The 19915-nt window shown below is 45.1% G+C and overlaps 1 protein-coding gene across 3 annotated transcripts; it reads left to right on the plus strand.

The window, feature by feature from the left end:
* Positions 1 to 113: 113 nt before the first annotated feature.
* ubp1 (upstream binding protein 1) lies at positions 114 to 17764 on the plus strand. 3 transcript variants are annotated; one of them, XM_054745290.2, is made up of 16 exons: positions 114 to 361; positions 3073 to 3224; positions 4386 to 4462; positions 8293 to 8398; positions 8492 to 8598; positions 8683 to 8835; positions 8939 to 9049; positions 12343 to 12450; positions 12619 to 12725; positions 12795 to 12849; positions 14458 to 14551; positions 14649 to 14739; positions 14857 to 14975; positions 15071 to 15213; positions 17366 to 17417; positions 17496 to 17764. In XM_054745290.2, exons 1-16 carry the CDS (start codon positions 201 to 203, stop codon positions 17531 to 17533), a joined length of 1674 nt encoding a protein of 557 aa, XP_054601265.1. In that variant the 5' UTR covers positions 114 to 200; the 3' UTR covers positions 17534 to 17764. The 3 variants fall into 3 exon arrangements, with proteins under 3 accessions (XP_054601265.1, XP_054601266.1, XP_054601267.1); XM_054745291.2 differs by having other exon boundaries at positions 14461 to 14551; XM_054745292.2 differs by lacking the exon at positions 114 to 361 and adding an exon at positions 1149 to 1486.
* Positions 17765 to 19915: the final 2151 nt, after the last annotated feature.

A 19915-nucleotide genomic window follows, 5' to 3' on the forward strand; every position in this document is an offset into this window, starting at 1 on the left:
AGAAGTCCGTCTAATTCTGTCACTGTCTCGGGTCCCCACACCCCCACCAACCCCCCGGGTTAAAATAGCCCCTGTAATCCAGCTCGAAAGCCACCCCCAGACTTGCGCCACATCCCTGGACTAGGGGGTAATTATTTACCAGAGGGGAGGTAAACACGGCAGGTCGGTGCAAGGATTTCCCCCTTCGGCTCAACAATGTCATGAATCAAAGGTTTTCGGTCCCGTTTGGACCTCGGAGTGAGTCGTTGTCGTCTCCAACAGAGGCTGACCGCTGTTCGGACACGCCAATGCTGTTCTGGCAGTCCTACACCGAGAACTTCCGAGTCCCCGAGCAGAGACACGGAGACAGCAGCTTGACTCGGTAGGACACTCTAACTTTATGGTTGGAAAATACCAATAAACTTTCACCCGACATATTGGCTCGTGGATTTACTTTGACTCGAGATCCTTTCTGGTGTTTAACATGTTTGCATGTGACGTTTAGAGGCTGTTTGTTGACAGTAATTACGTAGTAAATAAATAGTTTCTGGGCGGCAGAGCGCAGCTACAGTTGGGCACAATGACGGAAGATCTGCAGCTTCTCATTGGCTAGCCCGTCTGCACGGGCACAAATAGCGGCTTCTGATTGGCTCATTTTAGGCTGGCATCATTTCTGAGGCTGGCAGTGGTGGTAGTGACCCAGCGAAGCTACACGGACTGTATGTAAAGGAAGCCATGTTGATGCCTGTTTTTTTGTCAAACGTTACATTCTGGATGTTTAATGGACTCCGAACAAAAGACGGGAAGCCTCAGCGGTGATTGAAGAACCGCGATGATTGGAAAGGACCGGACTGGAACGGCACAGGGAGCGCCGGAGGAGAGTTAGGTCACCGGGCAGCTGATTCAAAGCAACTGAAGTTGATGCTAGTTAGCTGTGCGGACACTGCGTGGGATGCGATTTTTAAACTCCTCGCATCTTTTCTTAGCTTGTTGCGTTTGACCAAACGAACGGCTAACCAGACTGTTTGGGCGACCCTGCCCGAAGATAACAACGGGACCGCCAAATTAGCGTTAGCTTTATATAAAACACCCTCGCAAAGCTAGCTGCTAGCAAGCGTTAGCATGCTGACAACCAGCCCGCATCGACTGTTCGCTAGCTGAGGCAGCCCTAACTTATTGTTTCTCTCGGACAGTTGGCCGCTAGAGTGGAGGGGAAAGGCTTTTATGTAGAAACATGGTGGTGAATTCAGTCTCCGGGGGAAGCAGCCTGTTCGGAGCCTAACTTTCCCCCTGCTGCAGTGTTGCGGAGAAGCTGCAGAGCCCTTCTTCCTCGTACCTGAAGCAAGCTGGCGGCCCTCAGGGTAGAAGCCGAGGACAAGGACCTGGGGCCGATGGCCTGGGTCCTGAAGATGGACGATGCCGCCATCGAGTCGGGGCTGGTGCACGACTTCGATGCGAGCCTGTCCGGTATCGGACAGGAGCTCGGTGCTGGAGCTTACAGCATGAGGTTAGAGTCAACCGCTGCAGCATCATGGCTCAGGATTGGGTCAATTAGGGAAAAAACAAACAAATAAATACAGAATCAAGCTGTTGAATACCTCCCTAACTTTATTATATTGCTTTTTTTGCTCCTAATTGCTTATTTGTGTGTTAAGGGGCAGCCGCTGCAAGGTGTCACAATCTGGGACTAAAACATTTGGACTTTGAGGACAAACCTTGTTAAAAATCAGATTATAATGGTGGCAGTATGAGTGCATTTATAATCGTAGTTTCAACAAGGAAGTGTCTAAAAAGTACGAGCTCAAGTGTCGTGTAGAGTGGTTCTTTTAGTTCTGATTTATCAAGTTTTATACATTTGAGAAATTTTCAGTTTTCAGCTCACTTGAATCCAAATCAGTAAAGAAGACACAACAGACCTAATATTTGAACATATTCATACCACTAAAGCTAATAATTGGTTCTTTGATGTGATTATTTACTGTTGACCTGCTGGTGGTATATCTAACTAGTGATGCACCAGTTCTTGCACAGCTAAAATTATCTTGACTTCGACTTAGGAGAAACTAAAATTTCCATGCAGAAAATATATATTTTTATTGTTCCTATGATGCATTCATGGACCCAAAGAAAAATCTTTTTTCAGCTCGTAGATCAGGCTGCAGGTGTAAAGACAATTTCTGGAGTCTTTTTGTTTTACCCACTTCGGCACAAACACGTGCAGAGATCTACAGGAAATAACTTTTTCTTGCTCCATGGTGATGACAACACGAGCTTTTGTATTGCCAGTTGTAACTGCTGAAATATCTTCGTGTGAGAAATGCACAAAGTCCATCAAAAGAGCAAGATCCTGAGATGTAGCTTCTCATGCATATTCAGCACTTTTTGATCCGTCTGTGGAGGATGCATGAACACTTCCTGTCTGTTGCAATGCACCTGTTCATTTAAAAGGTGTGCGCTGTAATAAATAAGTCGGTTGGAGGTAATGATATTCCGAGGAGGAGGGACAACCGTGTGTGTTATCAGCAACCCCTAAGTGTGTGTTTATCTGAGCGTGACATAGGCACGTTGTGGGTTCAAGCAAGTTCGCCGGTGCTGAATTCACGGCATGCATGTGAGTGAATCAGTGACACAGAGAGCGGGGCTGGCTGTCTGTGAGGCCTGGGGTAAGGTTGAGGGAGGGTTAGAACTCAGCAGCTGTTCGGGACAAAATGTCTTGATGCCGTTCAGTGAAATGTACTCCTCAGATTTCTGGATGCCGAGACAGGGTTGGGGATGGTACTGCAGGGCCACAATAAAGGTCTGTCGAATCAGGAAAAGATTAGTTGCTGAGAAAACTTTAGACAGTGAGGTGCTCCGGTCTGCATTTGTGTCATTTATTCCTCTTTACTCACTCATCCCCAAATGCACTTGGAGTTGGGTACTCTCTCCACTTGACTTTTGCTTCCATGACACACCTGCAGCATTAGCCGTGAGCGTACTTGTCAACGGCTCGGCATAAACGTAAAACGGCTTCATCAATGAAAAGATTGAAATGTTGATGCTCATCTCTAGATCCCGCTGACTGTTTGTACCTCCGTCCTCTCTGTGTTGCAGCGATGTGCTGGCTCTACCCATCTTTAAGCAGGAGGACTCCAGCCTTCCCCCTGAAACCAAGACCAAAAACCCCCCATTCCAGTATGTTCTCTGCGCCGCCACTTCACCAGCTGTCAAGCTGCATGACGAGACGCTCACATACCTAAACCAAGGTAGGCAAACGCCGCGCGGGTTCCCGAGACTGAAAATGTAGAAGATTAAGCGACAAAATTCACAAAAATATGTCGGCCCTCTGTTGTAAACAGTGTGCAACCCTAGTCCTTGAGCTCCACCGCCCTGCGTATTTTAGATGTTTCTCTGCTCCAGTTCACCATATTCTAATCAGCAGGCGATTAACAGCCTCATGACCCACCTAAAGTATACACTGTGCAACTTTTTCACTCGCAGCGTTCAGCTTCAGCTCAAACTGTACGACTTCCTCGCAGGGCAGATCTCACGAGTCGTGTGCTCACACTGTACGTCTGGTAGCAACACGTCGGCCCTAAAAATATGCTAAAAATAGCAGTTTTTACACGTCAGACTTTTTTGTCTCGTTTTGCCTGTTGTCCTTCGGGAGTGCTGCAGGAGGACACACAGGGATTTATGGGGGTTGGATGAGGAAAACGAAATAAAGAAAGTAAATCTGTGTTTAGTGATCAGTTTAATTTGACATGAACACGACAAACACGCTTTCTTGACAATCTTTGTCATTGTGAGTAAAAAAACGTGTAGAAATTAAAACGAACAGCGTGTGTTATTAGGGGAATAGCGGGCGAGCGGTGTTGATGCAGGATTGCACATGCGCCGTGAGCGGTTCTGATGCTTTTTGGGTCTCAGCTGCTCGCAGCGCCGCTTCAACAGTGCGATACCCTCACGAGGGACGAGCAAAATATTAAACATGCCAGAAGTCCGTGCGAGCTCACGACTGCTGATCGGTAGCTGGTCACGTGGTGTTAATCGCCTCTCGTAACCCCCTGTACACTACACGACCGCTCGGCGCAAAACTCGCCCCGATGTCGTGGATTCTCGCACGAGTGGAAAATCGGCTCAAAGAAGTGAAAAAGTCGCACAGTGTACGCCCGGCTTAACAGGCAATTCAACCTCTGAATCAGGTGTTTTGGAGCAGATAAACAGCGAAGACATGCAGGATAGGTGGGGGAGACGACCAGGATTAGAGTCTGTTGTTTTCAACAAAAACAGCCATTTTCTGTCTGTCTTCTGGTGGCTCAAGGGAACATCTGACGATTACATAAAATGTTTCTATAACAACACCACCGAGTCCGTCACACGTCTGTTCCTCATCCCTCTTTCCGTCTCCCCTCTGTCTCGTTCAGGCCAGTCTTATGAGATCCGAATGTTGGACAACAGAAAATCAGGGGAGTTACCAGAGCTGACGAACAAGATGGTGAAGGTGAGCGAATCCTTAAAGGTCCTGTATTACGATGTTTTACACCTTCCAGTGCAACAGTGGGCACACTACTATATGATGAAACACTATTGAGACGTATTTTTATTTAGTATATTTTGTTTTCTTGAGCCATTCCTTCAACCTGGAAATGAAGCGTTGGATTTGATAAAACCCCGCCTCCTACGTATGAATTCCATAATGTTTATGTATTTAGCAGACGCTTTTGTCCAAAGCGACTTACAAGTGATAATCGGCATGTTGCCCTTGAGGCTAACAACAACAATAACAACAGCAACTTGACATCAATCATGGAGAGGACGGAACAAGGAGTGGATGGTTGAGGGGGGGACGGGTGCAGGGAGGGTGCTTGTTTAGAAGATGCTCTCTGAAGAGCAGGGTCTTCAGGAGTTTCTTGAAAATCGAAAATGCAGCCCCTGTTCTGGTAGTGCTTGGTAGGTCATTCCACATTTGTGGAACGATGCATGAGAAGAGTTTGGATTGTCCTGAGCGTGGTGTAGGCACTGCTAGCCGACGATCCTGTGATGACCGGAGCGGCCGGGCCGAGACGTAAGCCTTTGCAAGAGGATTCAGGTAGATGGGAGCCGTACCATCTCGGACTTTGTATGCTAGTGTTAGCAATTTGAATTTGATGCGTGCTGCTAGCGGTAGCCAGTGGAGCTCAATGAACAGAGGGGTGACGTGTGCTCTTTTTGGCTGATTGAAGACCAGACGCGCCGCTGCGTTCTGGACCATTTGAAGAGGTCTCACAGTACAGGCTGGAAGACCAGTTAGAAGGGCATTGCAGTAATCGAGGTGGGAGATGACAGTAGATTGCACCAGGAGCTGGGTGGCATGTTGTGTTAGGTACGGTCTGAACTTTTGTATGTTATACAGCGCATAGCGGCATGAACGAGCAACAGAGGCAACATGATCTTTAAAGGTCAGGTGTTCATCAATCGCAACACCCAGATTTCGAACTGCCTTTGAAGGAGCCAGAGATAGGAAGTCATTTTGGATTGAGATACGGTGGAGCAAAAAAGTATTTAGTCAGCCACCGATTGTGCAAGTTCTCCCACTTAAAATGATGACAGAGGTCAGTAATTTACATCATAGGTACACTTCAACTGTGAGAGACAGAATGTGAAAAAAAAATCCATGAATTCACATGGCAGGATTTTTAAAGAGTTTATTTGTAAATCAGGGTGGAAAATAAGTATTTGGTCACTTCAAACAAGGAAAATCTCTGGCTCTCACAGACCTGTAACGTCTTCTTTAAGAAGCTTTTCTGTCCTCCACTCGTTACCTGTATTAATGGCACCTGTTTGAACTCATTATCTGTATAAAAGACACCTGTCCACAGCCTCAAACAGCCAGACTCCAAACTCCACTATGGCCAAGACCAAAGAGCTTTCGAAGGACACCAGGAAAAGAATTGTAGACCTGCACCAGACTGGGAAGAGTGAATCTACAATAGGCAAGCAGCTTGGTGTGAAAAAATCAACTGTGGGAGCAATTATCAGAAAATGGAAGACATACAAGACCACTGATACTCTCCCTCGATCTGGGGCTCCACGCAAGATCTCATCCCGTGGGGTCAAAATGATCATGAGAACGGTGAGCAAGAATCCCAGAACCACATGGGGGGGACCTGGTGAATGACCTGCGGAGAGCTGGGACCACAGTAACAAAGGTCACCATCAGTAACACACTACAACGGCAGGGAATCAAATCCTGCAGTGCTAGACGTGTTCCGCTGCTGAAGCCAGTGCATGTCCAGGCCCGTCTGAAGTTTGCCAGAGAGCACATGGATGATTCAGCAGAGGATTGGGAGAATGTCATGTGGTCAGATGGAACCAAAGTAGAACTTTTTGGTATAAACTCAACTCGTCGTGTTTGGAGGAAGAAGAATACTGAGTTGCATCCCGAGAACACCATACCTACTGTGAAGCATGGGGGTGGGAACATCATGCTTTGGGGCTGTTTTTCTGCTAAGGGGAAAGGACGACTGATCCGTGTTAAGGACAGAATGAATGGGGCCATGTATCGTGAGATTCTGAGCCAAAACCTCCTTCCATCAGTGAAAGGTTTGAAGATGAAACGTGGATGGGTCTTCCAACATGACAATGATTCCCAAACACACCACCCGGGCAACAAAGGAGTGGCTCCGTATGAAGCATTTGAAAGTCCTGGAGTGGCCTAGCCAGTCTCCAGACCTCAACCCCATAGAAAATCTGTGGAGGGAGTTGAAAGTCCGTGTTGCTCGGCGACAGCCCCAAAACACCACTGCTCTCGAGAAGATCTGCATGGAGGAATGGGCCAAAATACCAGCTACTGTGTGTGTAAACCTGGTAAAGACCTATAGTAATCGTTTGACCTCTGTTATTGCCAACAAAGGTTATGTTACAACGTACTGAGTTGAATTTTTGTTATTGACCAAATACTTATTTTCCACCCTGATTTACAAATAAATTCTTTAAAAATGCTGCCATGTGAATTGTGAATTCATGGATTTTTTTCACATTCTGTCTCTCACAGTTGAAGTGTACCTATGATGAAAATGACTGACCTCTGTCATCATTTTAAGTGGAAGAACTTGCACAATCGGTGGCTGACTAAATACTTTTTTGCCCCACTGTATTGTGCTGTATGGATGGTTTTGCTGGGATGACAAGTAGTTCAGTTTTAGAGAGCCTGAGTTGGAGATGGTGGGATTTCATCCATTTTGACATGTCAGAGAGACAGTTTGATATTCGTGCAGAGACAATGTGGTCGTCCGGTGGAAATGACATATAGAGCTGGGTGTCGTCTGCATAGCAGTGGTAGGAGAAGCCATGTGATTGAATGATCTCACCCAGTGACGTGGTGTATATGACAAAGAGAAGAGGTCCTAGTACAGAGCCCTGGGGGACTCCTGTGGCAAGATGGTGCACGGTAGAGGACTGTCCAAGCCAAGATACACTGAATGATTGTCCATAATAGTACACAGCTGCAGACCCAGAGACTGCAGATCCTCCCCCGAGAAATCTCAATCAGTGGGTCGAGCCGCTAGCACGCACGCACGCACACACCACTCAAACTTAGAAAAGGTGGCTGTGATAGTAGCAGATTCCTCAGTTAATGTCTCGGTCCATGCCTGACGCTCACCCACCAAACATTATAACCACTGAGCTAACGGTTAGCATTGTTGAACGCACTGCCCTGGTCTATTTGGTGGTTCTGACTTTGGAATGGTGTCAGTTTGAAGAGGTAATTTGTCTGAAAACCCACTTCGGTACTGTTGGTGGTTTAACAAGCAGCCTGTGAAGTCACAATCACGTTCTGGCTCGGTTTTTGAGAACTCCGAAAGAATAAATCCAACCATTTCTGCCCGTTTCAGGGAGACTGGACAGGGATCGTGTTCTTCCGTCAGACAGAAATCCATCTTTAGGTTTAAAGTGCAGAGTGAACTCCCTGCTAGCTTCTCTGAGAGACGATGCATTAGTGTTTACTGTCCAGGGGAGGGGTAGGCTTTTGTGAAGTAGCCCAGACCCCAGGCTTGTGCAGGTGCTTGACAGACAGCACACAACTTGCAGCTGGGTGGGGGGAGGGGGGTCATGAGGAAATAACAATATAATTTGGTCAAAAGCTCCAAAAAGTGGATTTTGCAAGATATAGGACCTTTAAAACTAGAAATCTGTTGCCATTGACTTTAATGATCTGACGTGTGTGTGTGTGTGTGTGTGTGTGTGTGTGTGTGTGTGTGTGTGTGTGTGTGTGTGTGTGTGTGTGTGTGTGTGTGTGTGTGTGTGTGTGTGTGTGTGTGTGTGTGTGTGTGTGTGTGTGTGTGTCCTTAGAGCACGGTGCGTGTAGTTTTTCACGACCGTCGGCTGCAGTACACAGAACACCAGCAGCTAGAGGGCTGGAAGTGGAATCGTCCTGGCGACCGTCTCCTTGACATTGGTAAGAAATGTTTGCCTCTGCTGTGCTGTGTGTGTGTGTGCGTGCTTGCTCGTGCACGTCCTGCAGCCTGACACCAATGCGTGTCTACTACAGATATCCCGATGTCGGTGGGCATCGTGGAGCCGAAGACTCACCCCTCCCAGCTCAACGCTGCAGAGTTTCTGTGGGACATGAACAAAAGAACTTCTGTTTTTGTGCAGGTATAAACGCGCCAGCCTGCCGTGATTGCTGCTTTTTTTCTCCCCACACCAAACCCGCTTTGACGACTTGTTCTCTCGTCTCAGGTGCACTGCATCAGCACAGAATTCACTCCCAGGAAGCACGGAGGGGAGAAGGGCGTCCCCTTCAGGATCCAGATCGACACGTTTGCCCTGGGGGACGGCGGGGACTACACGGAACACCTCCACTCTGCCTCCTGCCAAATCAAAGTCTTCAAAGTACACACTCACGCCCTCACAGAGAGAATGATTGACTTGCTGATCCGCCATGACTACACCCATGTCTCGGTTTGTGGTTTATACTTGTTTACTTCCTGTTTAGCCAAAGGGGGCGGACCGTAAACAGAAAACAGACAGGGAAAAGATGGAGAAGCGCACCCCTCAAGAGAAGGAAAAGTACCAGCCTTCTTATGATACCACTATCCTCTCAGAGGTCAGTATGTGTTTGCTCAGGCCTGTCCTGGTGCAGACGTGCATTCTGGGTAAAAATATCACAGCAGGGTCTGAGTTCAGCTTTTACAGAAACGTCCATCGAAGTTACATGTCAGAGCAGGAAGCTGAGATGCTCCGGTGTGAGCGCTGAAAATCACATCACCTTTTAGACGTACACACCTTCCACGAAGCCACGTCGTCACATGACCCTTTAATTTGCTTCCTTCATGTTTGACAAGCGCTTTTGATGTGGTCTAGAGACGCTCTGTTTTCTCCACAGGCTAAACTAAACCTTCCTTCTGTGATGTTTTAATTACTAATAAAATGTTTCAAAACCCAAAAAAGGTCAAAAATCTATTAAACCAACAGAAGTCCTTTTTTAAGCAGATTTAAACACCAGGACCTCCCTTGTTTTGGCTAAAATTCACAAATCACCTGGGCAACCATTTGTTTGTAGCTGTAGAATATTAAAGGTTTATTTCTGAATATTTTATCATCCAAAATCAGTTTATTTATTTATTTATCTATCTGTAGAAGTTGCCTTACAAAGATGCCAGAATAGGCGTTGCTGCTGATGTAATTTAGTTCCTCAAAGCTTCATTTGTTTTATAAGTTAAGTTTTTCTCGTTCGGTCAGGTGAGCTGGCCCAGATTAATAATCTAAACAACAAAGGGAATGTTGGCACAGGAAAAAAACCCCATGAAATCCTGGAATTGCTTTCAGATCGCATCAGTAAACGTTTATTATACATGTGTGCAACATCTGCATCAAAAGAAGTTAATTTTGAGATTTGGTTGTTTGTAAAATACAAATTAATTTCTGAAAAGGACTTTCTTTAGGATTTCTGATCAAACTGAGATTGACAGACCACGTGACTTACGCGCGGTGCATTGTTGGATTTGAGGACGGAGGGAGATTTAAAAACCCAGAAGACAGTTTTTCTCTGTTCGGCTCGGTGTTTACATCTCTAAACAGTCCTTCTGACGTGTAAGCTAGCAAAGGAATTTAACCTCTCTTAATTCACAAGGATGTATGAAACGAAGGAGACTGCTCCCGGTCCGTACAAAGACAGGCTCGACGCGTAATCTAGAGAAAGGTACGATGGATCATCCATCACTGGCTCCGACGGACGTGGAACAACAGGCTGTTGTTTTGATCTGGCTCTCCGTCTAAACCGGTCAAATCTGGCGGTGGTCGTCGCTTTCACCTCGGTATGACCCATGTGGAGGGACGGAGCCCAGTCCGGATCGCGTTCCAGCATGCTGTAGGCCGGTTTGCCTGCATACGACACAAATAGCAGCCCGCAAAGCTAATGTAACATGTGACCTGGGGTGTCCTCCAATGTTAAGTTAGGTCTTCTGATGGCAGCAATCCACGCCATCCGTTTCCTCTTTGTAGCTTCAGACACCGCTGGAACAACCTCTCTTCCACGCAGGAATCCGAAAAAAATGTGCACCTTTGGCTATTAGCCTTCCCTGGTGGTCATGCGACCTCGTATGGCAATCAACAACACAACAAGCTCTGAGCATGTTTGGGGACAACTGTCCGGAAAACAAATAGAATGGAATGAGCGCGCTCAGAGTGGTTTTTTTTGGGGGGGGGGGCTTGTCCCTCATACCTACAATCCTTTGCGGTTTGAAGCCAGAAATGACGACACGTTTTCAATCTCAATGGCACCACGTTTATGACAGAATATTTCAGAAGCAAATTTATATTATTTTTGGTCAGAGCTTCCAGAGATCCTGATGGTCGCATGGATCCATTTTTAGGAGGAAAAGCGGTCTAGACTCTAAATTAACGATGCGTTTGATCAGGACATCTTTAGCATCTCTTGGGTTTCTTCCATAGACGTCTACGTGCGTCAGAAGTTCCTCAGAGATTATTGCGTGCTTTATTTTGTTGTTAGTTTTGCACACTAGGGGGCAGCACGGTGCAGGTAGCAGTGGGTGTGACTACCTTGGGATGAGAGAGAGAGAGAGAGAGAGAGAGAGAGAGAGAGAGAGAGAGAGAGAGAGAGAGAGAGAGAGAGAGAGAGAGAGAGAGAGAGAGAGAGAGAGAGAGAGAGAGAGAGAGAGAGAGAGAGAGAGAGAGAGAGAGAGAGAGAGAGAGAGAGAGAGAGAGAGAGAGAGAGAGAGAGAGAGAGAGAGAGAGAGAGAGAGAGAGAGAGAGAGAGAGAGAGAGAGAGAGAGAGAGAGAGAGAGAGAGAGAGAGAGAGAGAGAGAGAGAGAGAGAGAGAGAGAGAGAGAGAGAGAGAGAGAGAGAGAGAGAGAGAGAGAGAGAGAGAGAGAGAGAGAGAGAGAGAGAGAGAGAGAATTTGGTTATTGTCCTGTTCATCTTTACTTCAGCTTGTGTGGCAGCCGTATTAATGCTGTTGGTAAATTACGGTTAGTTTACATTTGAAATTAGTTGAATGCGTTTATTGGTGTATTTTCCTTTCCCTGTAAGGGTGTGTTCCCCTGAGGGCTGTTGCACGAAGCGAGCTAAGCTCACACTCTGACGTGTGATTATTACAGCTCACATGCAGCTGATTTCCTGTTGCTCTGAAGTTTAAAATAACAAGAAGACAATCGAAGGCTCCTTCCAGAATAACCATGGCATTCCCGTTCATTGAGGATCTGGTCGATGAGGGAGCGCGGATTATCCGCAGAGCTCTAAGGGAACAGATTCCAGTCTTCTTTTTAGTGGCTCAACTACTAATAGATGTGGGGTTTAATCTTTTAAAATGGAGTTCTAATTGGATTTATGCTTTAGCATATTTTAATCTGGACTTGCTGCAGCTGAGGTTACTCCTGGTGTCACTATTATTGAGTATAATTATATATTATGCTGTCCTCTTTGTGCATATGAGTAAAACCAGGTGTGTTGAGGCAGAGTTGAGTAATTTCTCTGCTTTAACACACCTGTTCAACCGCATCTGGACCCAAACATACATGCTTGGTTGAATTGAGCTCGTAAATGAGCCTTTAGTGTGAGTATGCGTTTGTGTCTCTAACACCTGAGTTTAATCAACAGGTGATTAACAGGAGCCCTCCTGAACAGGTGATTTAATCATTGAATCTGGTGCGGTGGAGCAGGAAATAACTAAAATCCTTCAGGAACATGAAATAATTAAAAAATGTGGTCGCTGATGCAAAGCTCTCTCGTTTGTTTGTTTGAGGTTAACGTTTTAAAACCACCAGTAGACGAAAGTGGAAGCTAGGATGAGTGGAGCTGTCTAGCGCCCTCTGCTGGTAACCACACCTGGTTTGGTGTGCTAGCTGTGGCTATGCTAACCCCTGCTTTGTCTGTACGCAGACGAGGCTTGAACCCATCATAGAGGATTCGGGCGACCATGAGCTGAAAAAGTCCAGCAAGCGGACTCTTCCCGCCGACTGTGGCGACTCCTTGGCCAAGCGAGGCAGTGTAAGCATCCTCCTCTTCCCTAAACAGCCATCTTTGTTAGCCCCCTTCGGTTGTGAATTTCTGTCATTAGTGGCGGTGGAGACGCTATTAACTCGTTTGTTAGTAGTTGGAGTCATTTTTGTGGTTCTAATTAGAGTATTTATAAATATTTGTATGTTTTTACCTCAGTGCTCGCCGTGGCCAGACGCCGCCTACACCAGCAGCAACCAGGCAGCTACCCTTTCCTTTGCCTCCACCCCGCTGTCCACCTACACAACCTCCTCCATACTGGACAGGTACTCCCTTTAGCTTACATTGGAGAATATTTTATATATTTCTCAACTTTTAATTGTTTGTTTTTCCAGTGACGACTCCTCTCCCAATCACCAGACGGATCCTGGTGGCCATGGCAACCCAGAGGTTAGTACGACGCACTTATTGTCAAAAGAACCGTTTATTTAGATTTTAATCATCAGGCTGAATTTTGCTTGCTGGTTCAAGATTTAATGAGTTATTCAGGGTTTTTAGGGCATTTGTAGTTTTTCTGTGTGTAGGACAGGGGTGCCCAGTCCTTGTCCTGGAGGGCCGGTATCCAGCAGGTGTTGTGGTTTCTCTGCTCCAACACACTTGATTCGGTGGCTGGATCAGCATGTGCAGCAGATCATCAGGCTCTGCAGAAACCTGTTAATCACCTGCTGATTAAAGTCAGGTGTGTTGATGCAGGGTTAAAACTGAAACCTGTAGGATACCGGTGTCGGTACAGGATCTGCTCGGGTGCAAGATCGGCTCGGGGTCTTTCGACTGCCGATGACGTCTAAGTACGGCAAGCCCACTCGGACAAAATACACTACATATCTTTATACTGTTGGAAAGAATTTAGCAGCTTCGTTATTAAAATAATGTTTCTTACATTAAAATAATGTTTCTTACGACGTAAGTTTGTGTTTATAATGGTATTTGTAAAATAAAACACTACATTGTATTCATAATGTTGAACTCCTCTTTGAGCACATCCCTTGAAGGATCATAGGTACTAGCAACACCTGTGAAATTGTATTTGCAGGAAAGAAGTGTGTCCCGTTTATTGAAGTATTTTGTGTTTAGAGTTTTTGACGTCTTGTCCATGCGTAGTTCAGTTACGCTCATAGCTGCTAGCCAAAACTCTGGAGTTAAAAGTTTTCTGGCTTTACTAAAATACCTGTCTGTACTTATTTGATTGATGGTAGTTTTACTTTGTATTAGACTCCAAATGTAATCATTTGGCACGTTTCTAATTCATAATTTGTAAGAATGTAATCGGTGATATTAGCATTAGCATTCCTATGGGTTTTTCCATGTATGTTAGCATTGCGCTAACCACTCGCTGCCAAATTGCAGCCTTTGCGATTGGAAAATCTCCTTTTGTCACATCGCAATTTAATTGCACATGCAGTTAATCGTTCAGCCCTAATATACATGCAGCTCTATGCTAAAAGTGTATTTTCAAAGAAAATTTCCAACAGAAAAATTTGCCTGGACCAACGTAACGTCATTATGTAATTTCCGTAAGGTTCATGTTCAGCCAATCAACTACTTAGACGTCATCAGCAGTCGAAGGACCCCGGGCCAATCTTTCACCGACACCGGCTCTCCAGGACCAGCATTGGGCACCCCTGGTTTAGGAGGAAGAAAATTATCCCAAAACTCACATGGTGTCACTTTTAATCCCGTAGAGCGCTTTGAGCTGCAATCACTGTTTGAAATAGTTTTAATGGATTTTATAGTTGTGTGATGCAGGAAAATAAAATGGCATTAATGCTACGATCCCCGTATTTTTTTGCTTTAGTAGTTTTACTTTTAGTTGGGTCAGGTGCACGTTTCAGTAAAACGTAGGCGCTAAAATGAAACCTGTCGGTTGAAGGGAGACAGACCTAGAAAAACTTTTCTTCTTCGTGTCTCGCGCCAAAAATGCATTTATATAATTTTGAAGATCTCGTTCAAGATGACGATTTGAGAAAGACGTCTTGACATCTTTGTGTTTCTCTGCAGCAGCTGAGCCCCACCGCCTCCATACAGGAAACGCAGAAGTGGCTGCAGAAAAATCGCTTCAGCTCCTACGCTCGACTCTTCTCTCATTTCTCAGGTGCACGCTGCTCACCTGTTAGCTTCACGTCTGCCCCCGATTCTGCTCAGGTGTTCTTGTGCAGCTTGTTTATTTACATCCAACTGCTTGTTTGTAGGTTCTGATTTGTTAAAGTTGACACGAGACGACCTGGTCCAGATCTGTGGGCCAGCAGACGGGATCAGACTTTTCAATGCACTCAAATCCAGGTGAGAGATGCCTTCTATTAAATCATCTCCATCCGCGAAGCAGCTGTTTGTAATCATCTCTCATCTTTCTGTGTGTGAACTAAAACACAACGTGTGTGTGTGTGTGCGCGCGTGCAGGTCTGCGTGTCCCAGGTTGACCGTGTACGTCTGTCAGGAGTCTCCTCAGGAGAGCCCCCTGCTGGAGAGACACTGCACTATTGAAAACGGAGAACACAGGAGCTCCGCTAGTTTACACGGTGAGGTCCTGGATGTTGTTGCTGCTGCTGCTGACATCCTTTAATTATAATCTGCTTCAATTTGATTCCCACCCCCCCCCCCTGTTTATTTTCAGTGTACCACGCTCTTTACTTAGAGGAGCTCACAGCTGCAGAACTCATCCGCAAGATGGCGTCAGTGTGTGGGATTCCTCTGGGAACGATCAACCAGGTGTACAGACAGGGTCCTACAGGCATACACATCCTGCTGAGTGACCAGGTGTCCACACGCACACACACACACGCACATTTTTAACCCTCCCACACCTCACCCCTGCCACGTGGACCTCAAGGGATAAACCATCAACCCTGCTCAGTGGTCAGTTTTCCTGGCGGCGTCGCCCTTGAGGACAGTGGGAGGGTTATAGTAAAAAACAGTAATTGGAGAATAACTCCCCATGTTTTAGCTCATATTAGAGGCACCTTTATCCTTGATAGTTCTGAAATTTGTATGAAAATGTCCGTTTTTAAAATTGGCATTTTTTACAGAGCCGATTTAGCAGCAATTAGTTTTGTTTTTCAGTGAGTCAAGGCAGCTTTGTTTGTAGAGCGCATGTCGTACTCGAATTCAATGTGCTTAAACTTAAAGATATCAGCCAGAGGCCTTTGAACGGCACGTGTAACGGAGTATTAAAACCTCAGATGATAAAGGTTTTGGGATTTTTACGGCTGGAATTTAAAGAAAATCTGATGTTTTTGGCCGGCGCGGGAAAAACGGAAAGCCCTGGGCAGCTGGTGACGTTTCACAAGACGCTCTGCTGAAACCGCAATAGTAAACAATGCCTGTCTCCGGTGTTTCTGCGTTGGCGTTATAGCAGAGAACAACCTGTCATCAGTCCGATGTAGCTTCTGAAGCCTCTGCTAGTCGGTCAGATTAGGTCTTACTCTGGGATACGGCGACAAGAACGGATGTTGGATTACCGGAGACGTTCAGCCGAACTCCGTGCCCTGCAACTGGATATCAGAATTGGAGGTGCAGACATGTTTTAGACCGTTTGACTCCGAAGAACTGCGACCCTATTTTAACATCGAGGTGGATTCTGTTCATCTTCAGAACCAAAATCGGTACAGTTTGTTTACTTTTGTTAAATATTTCATTTCTGTGCTCCACCGGGAGCTCTAAGCTGACGAGTTCTCAGCTGGTCTTAACTCCATCATGTGTCCCAATATAGATCAGTAATCTACAGAAATGTGTGCTGCCAGTTCTACCGATCCATGAATTTATTGATATACCTCCGGAGAATATATAACTAATAGCTCACCAGAATAAATCTTCCTGATGCTGGAGTAACTCCTTAGTTTGTCTCGTTTGCTCTAATCCAGGATGGCACGGAGGTTCTACCGGTCCATGGAGGATCTGTTGATATGGGGATCGTCTTTTAGATTATATCTGTGTGTGTGTCGTAGCTTTCCCAAATAACTTGTTTTTTCCTTATCGGCGCTAACACGGTTAGCAGTGTTGCTGCAGTCATGCTAACAGGACTCGGAGTCCAGAAGTCGCGGTGCGGTTCCAGATGGATTTATAGATGTAGGTTAGTATTTTAGATCAGACCTGTGTTATTTAAAAACGCGTGTAGGACACAGACACATGGCTCAGACCTTTTGCTGCAGCTGTAAACGCAATTTTCCGTAATAATTAGGCGCTCGACACACGGGAGGCGACATCGCCTTTCCTCCATTTTCAATGTTAACTGTTGGAAATTGACATGTCCCAGAAGCGGCTTGCAGCAAAAGTAGAACCTGATTCAGTCTTCGGCACGTGCCGCTTCTGGGACGCGTCTGAAAATTCCCACGGCCGGTTTGGATCACCCCCACAGACTGGAATGGATTCTGTTTGTAGCAGCAACATCCACGCCACTGAAGCTTCCTGTGTGTGTGTGTGTGTGTGTGTGTGTGTTCTAAAAAATTATTATATTTTTGTGTTTAAAACGATGACATTACTTTATTTTCATTTCTAAAATGTGAATCTGCCCTAAAAAATTAAAATAAACAAAATAAAAAGTAATGTGTTCATCAAATATTATTCAAAGATGTGAATAAAATAAAATGTTTAGACAGAAAATCTCAAGTGTGTTCAGAGCGACGGGATGCAAATGTTAGAATTTATCCTAATTCTTAGGACGAAAAAAATCCCTGAATAAAATATTTATTTTTGAGTGGATTTCAATTGAAGAGCCAGCCTCGGAGTCGGTGTTTTGTTTTCAGGCCTCTGCCGAATAGCTCTGCTCTCTCTCTCTCTTTTATTTGCATGTTATTCAAAGTCTCGCTCGCTCACAAACACAACTCCTGCCATCTCATTGCTTCCGAACAACCAGAAAGTTGAGATTATAAAGCTGCTCTGAAGTTTGAAGTTCTGTATTTTTCTCCTCCAGATGGTTTACAACTTGTCCGACGAGAGCTGTTTTTTGATCAGCACCGTCAAAGGTCGGCCACATCCTTCCCTAAGAGCCATCTTGTTTCTGTTTGACGAGGATCTAACGCTCTTTTCTGCTGTCCCTCCAGATGAGTTGGGTGAAGGACTTCATCTGATCTTGAAGTAGCGCGGAGGACCGACGGCATCGCTGATGCTCCGCCCCTCTGTTCTGGAGCAGAAGCTCCGCCTGCCTCTACTCTGTAGCTCCGTATCCTCCCGATCCCTGCTATTAGTAATTATAATGATAATAATGATGATGATAGCTTGATGGAAAGCTGCGTTAAAGCCATGTAAATGTTAGAATCTGACATGGGGGCTTCCACTGTTTCATATTGAAAACATTATTGAAGAAGGAGATTAGTTGAGAGAAGAGATTTGGGAGGATACGGGATCGGGGAGTAGCTGTTTCACTTCGATTTTTTTTATGTGGTTTCTGTGTGGAGACGGGAGGGCGGAGGCTCCGAGGCGGAGGGATGGAGGGCGCTCTATTCCACTAGAGACTAAAGGAAAGAAGAGTTTCCTCGTTGCTCGTTCCCCCTCCGTACACGACGCACTCAACCAGCACTTGGCCAGTATTTGATTAAAGCGAGTGCCGAATGGCAGCAGAGAAACACGCCGGCGTCGACTCTTACTCATCCAGGACACGGCCGGAAGACGTTTCACCGCTCATCCCAACAGGCTTCCCATTTCTGATGGTGGAGTTTGAACTCAGCTGGGGAGAAGAATCGAGGCAGATTTGAAGTTTTTTTTAAAGATTTCATGATTTAACTTTTTTGTTATTTATATTAAACATTCCTCCCCTGTCTAAGGCGTCTTAAGTCCAGAATTCCCAACCTAGGATCAGAACTCAAGGAGCCTTTTAGATGAGAGCTGAAACATCTTCAACGTTTTTTTTTTTAACTCCTAGAACAGAGAAACCCTTCTCACTCTGCTTACTTCTAGACGAGGACGTCTTAATTAACCGGTCAGCTGAGCTTGGTAAATTATCCGGGGTAAAAGAGCGAAAAATGCCCTCGTTTTGTGGATTTTGGCACCATTTGTGATTTTATGAACTCGTGTCCCATAGAAACACGCTCTATGTGACGTAGCCATATCTCGGTGAACATGATGTCTCTCAGCTCAGCTGTTTTTATTTCTTAAACGCTGTTTTTGTTGCTCTCTGTGTGTTTACTGTTCTGGTGCCATACTGGCTTATTTGCTGACATTTAGAGCATTTCATCCTTTTCCTTTTTGCCTCATCTGCAAAACACCAGTATAAACCTATGCTTTTGGGGATTTTTGGCCATACGTGTTGAATGAGATGATAAATAATCTCTTTATTACCACGCTGATCAGCAAACGTACTATAAAGCGGACCAAACTGGTTACCGACGGGCCGTAGCAGCAGCCCAGCAGCGCTAAAGGAGCGGGTTTAGAACGTGTGCACCACTCTCATCACACTGACCTTTTATTTTTTAGTTAGTATGGAAAAAGTTGTGTTTAGCTTGCTGTTTAGTGAAGAGCATGTGGAAATCTGGGAGATATAAATTTGTAAGTGAGTGTATTCCCCTTCTACCTTCCTCCTCCCCTTCATACAATGAAGACCAAGCCTGCACTGGAAGGAATTCACAAATTCCTAGCTTGATGTGTAGTCCGTAGCTCCTACAGCCCCATCCTTCATATCCGATCTGATGACAAACAAAAACGACAATAAAGCAGCTGTTTCTGTCTCACCGCGCACCAGAGCCAGGACTGTAGCTGTGTGACGTGTTTACAGTAAAAACCGTTCCTCAACGCTTACGATTAGCGGAGCAGGTCGAGTCCAGTCTGTGAGCGCGAGCCGGAGAGGTGACCGCAGTTAAAGATGCTTCTCGTGTGCACAGTATCATATGCTGGAGATGTTCACGACCACGTGCTGGGAATAAATGATTTCAGAACTTCCTCTTGTGTTCTGGCTCTTTGTTGTTGCAAAGGCTTTTTAGTTTTGTAGTTTTCCGGCAGCTGCTTCTTTGCAAAAGTTAGTTTCCTTACTTGTATGACTGCAGTCAATGATTATTTTATTGAAATTGTTGAAACACAAGTATCATTAATTATGCACAAGGCTAAAAAATAAAATATTAAACACTGAATCAGAAACTGATAAATACATTGGTCACACTTTAAAAATCTTTTTATGGTGGAGATTAGAGATTGAAAAGAACTAGCATTTAGTTTTAATTTAGAGGATTGTGTATTCACTAATAAAACTTCCAGTAGCTTTAAAATTTGTCTCTTATATTTACTTTCTTTCCAAATTTGTGTGCCTCAAAAAGGGTTTTTGTTATGTCCTGATTGATTTTAGACCAGTAATATTCGCAAACAGCATACAATTGTTTAAAAATGCGTATTGATTGAGAAATTCTGTTATCTGTTGCCTCCTTTATTTTTGGTTCAGAGAAAAAACTGGAATTCATGATTAAAATTTGTCTTAATTTTCAAATATTAAATACATCTGAATAATAAGTTATATTAAAATTCATTTGAGGAGTTT

The sequence above is a fragment of the Nothobranchius furzeri genome, chromosome 19 (genome assembly GCF_043380555.1).
Source record: "Nothobranchius furzeri strain GRZ-AD chromosome 19, NfurGRZ-RIMD1, whole genome shotgun sequence".
Classification (NCBI taxonomy): Eukaryota; Metazoa; Chordata; class Actinopteri; order Cyprinodontiformes; family Nothobranchiidae; genus Nothobranchius; species Nothobranchius furzeri.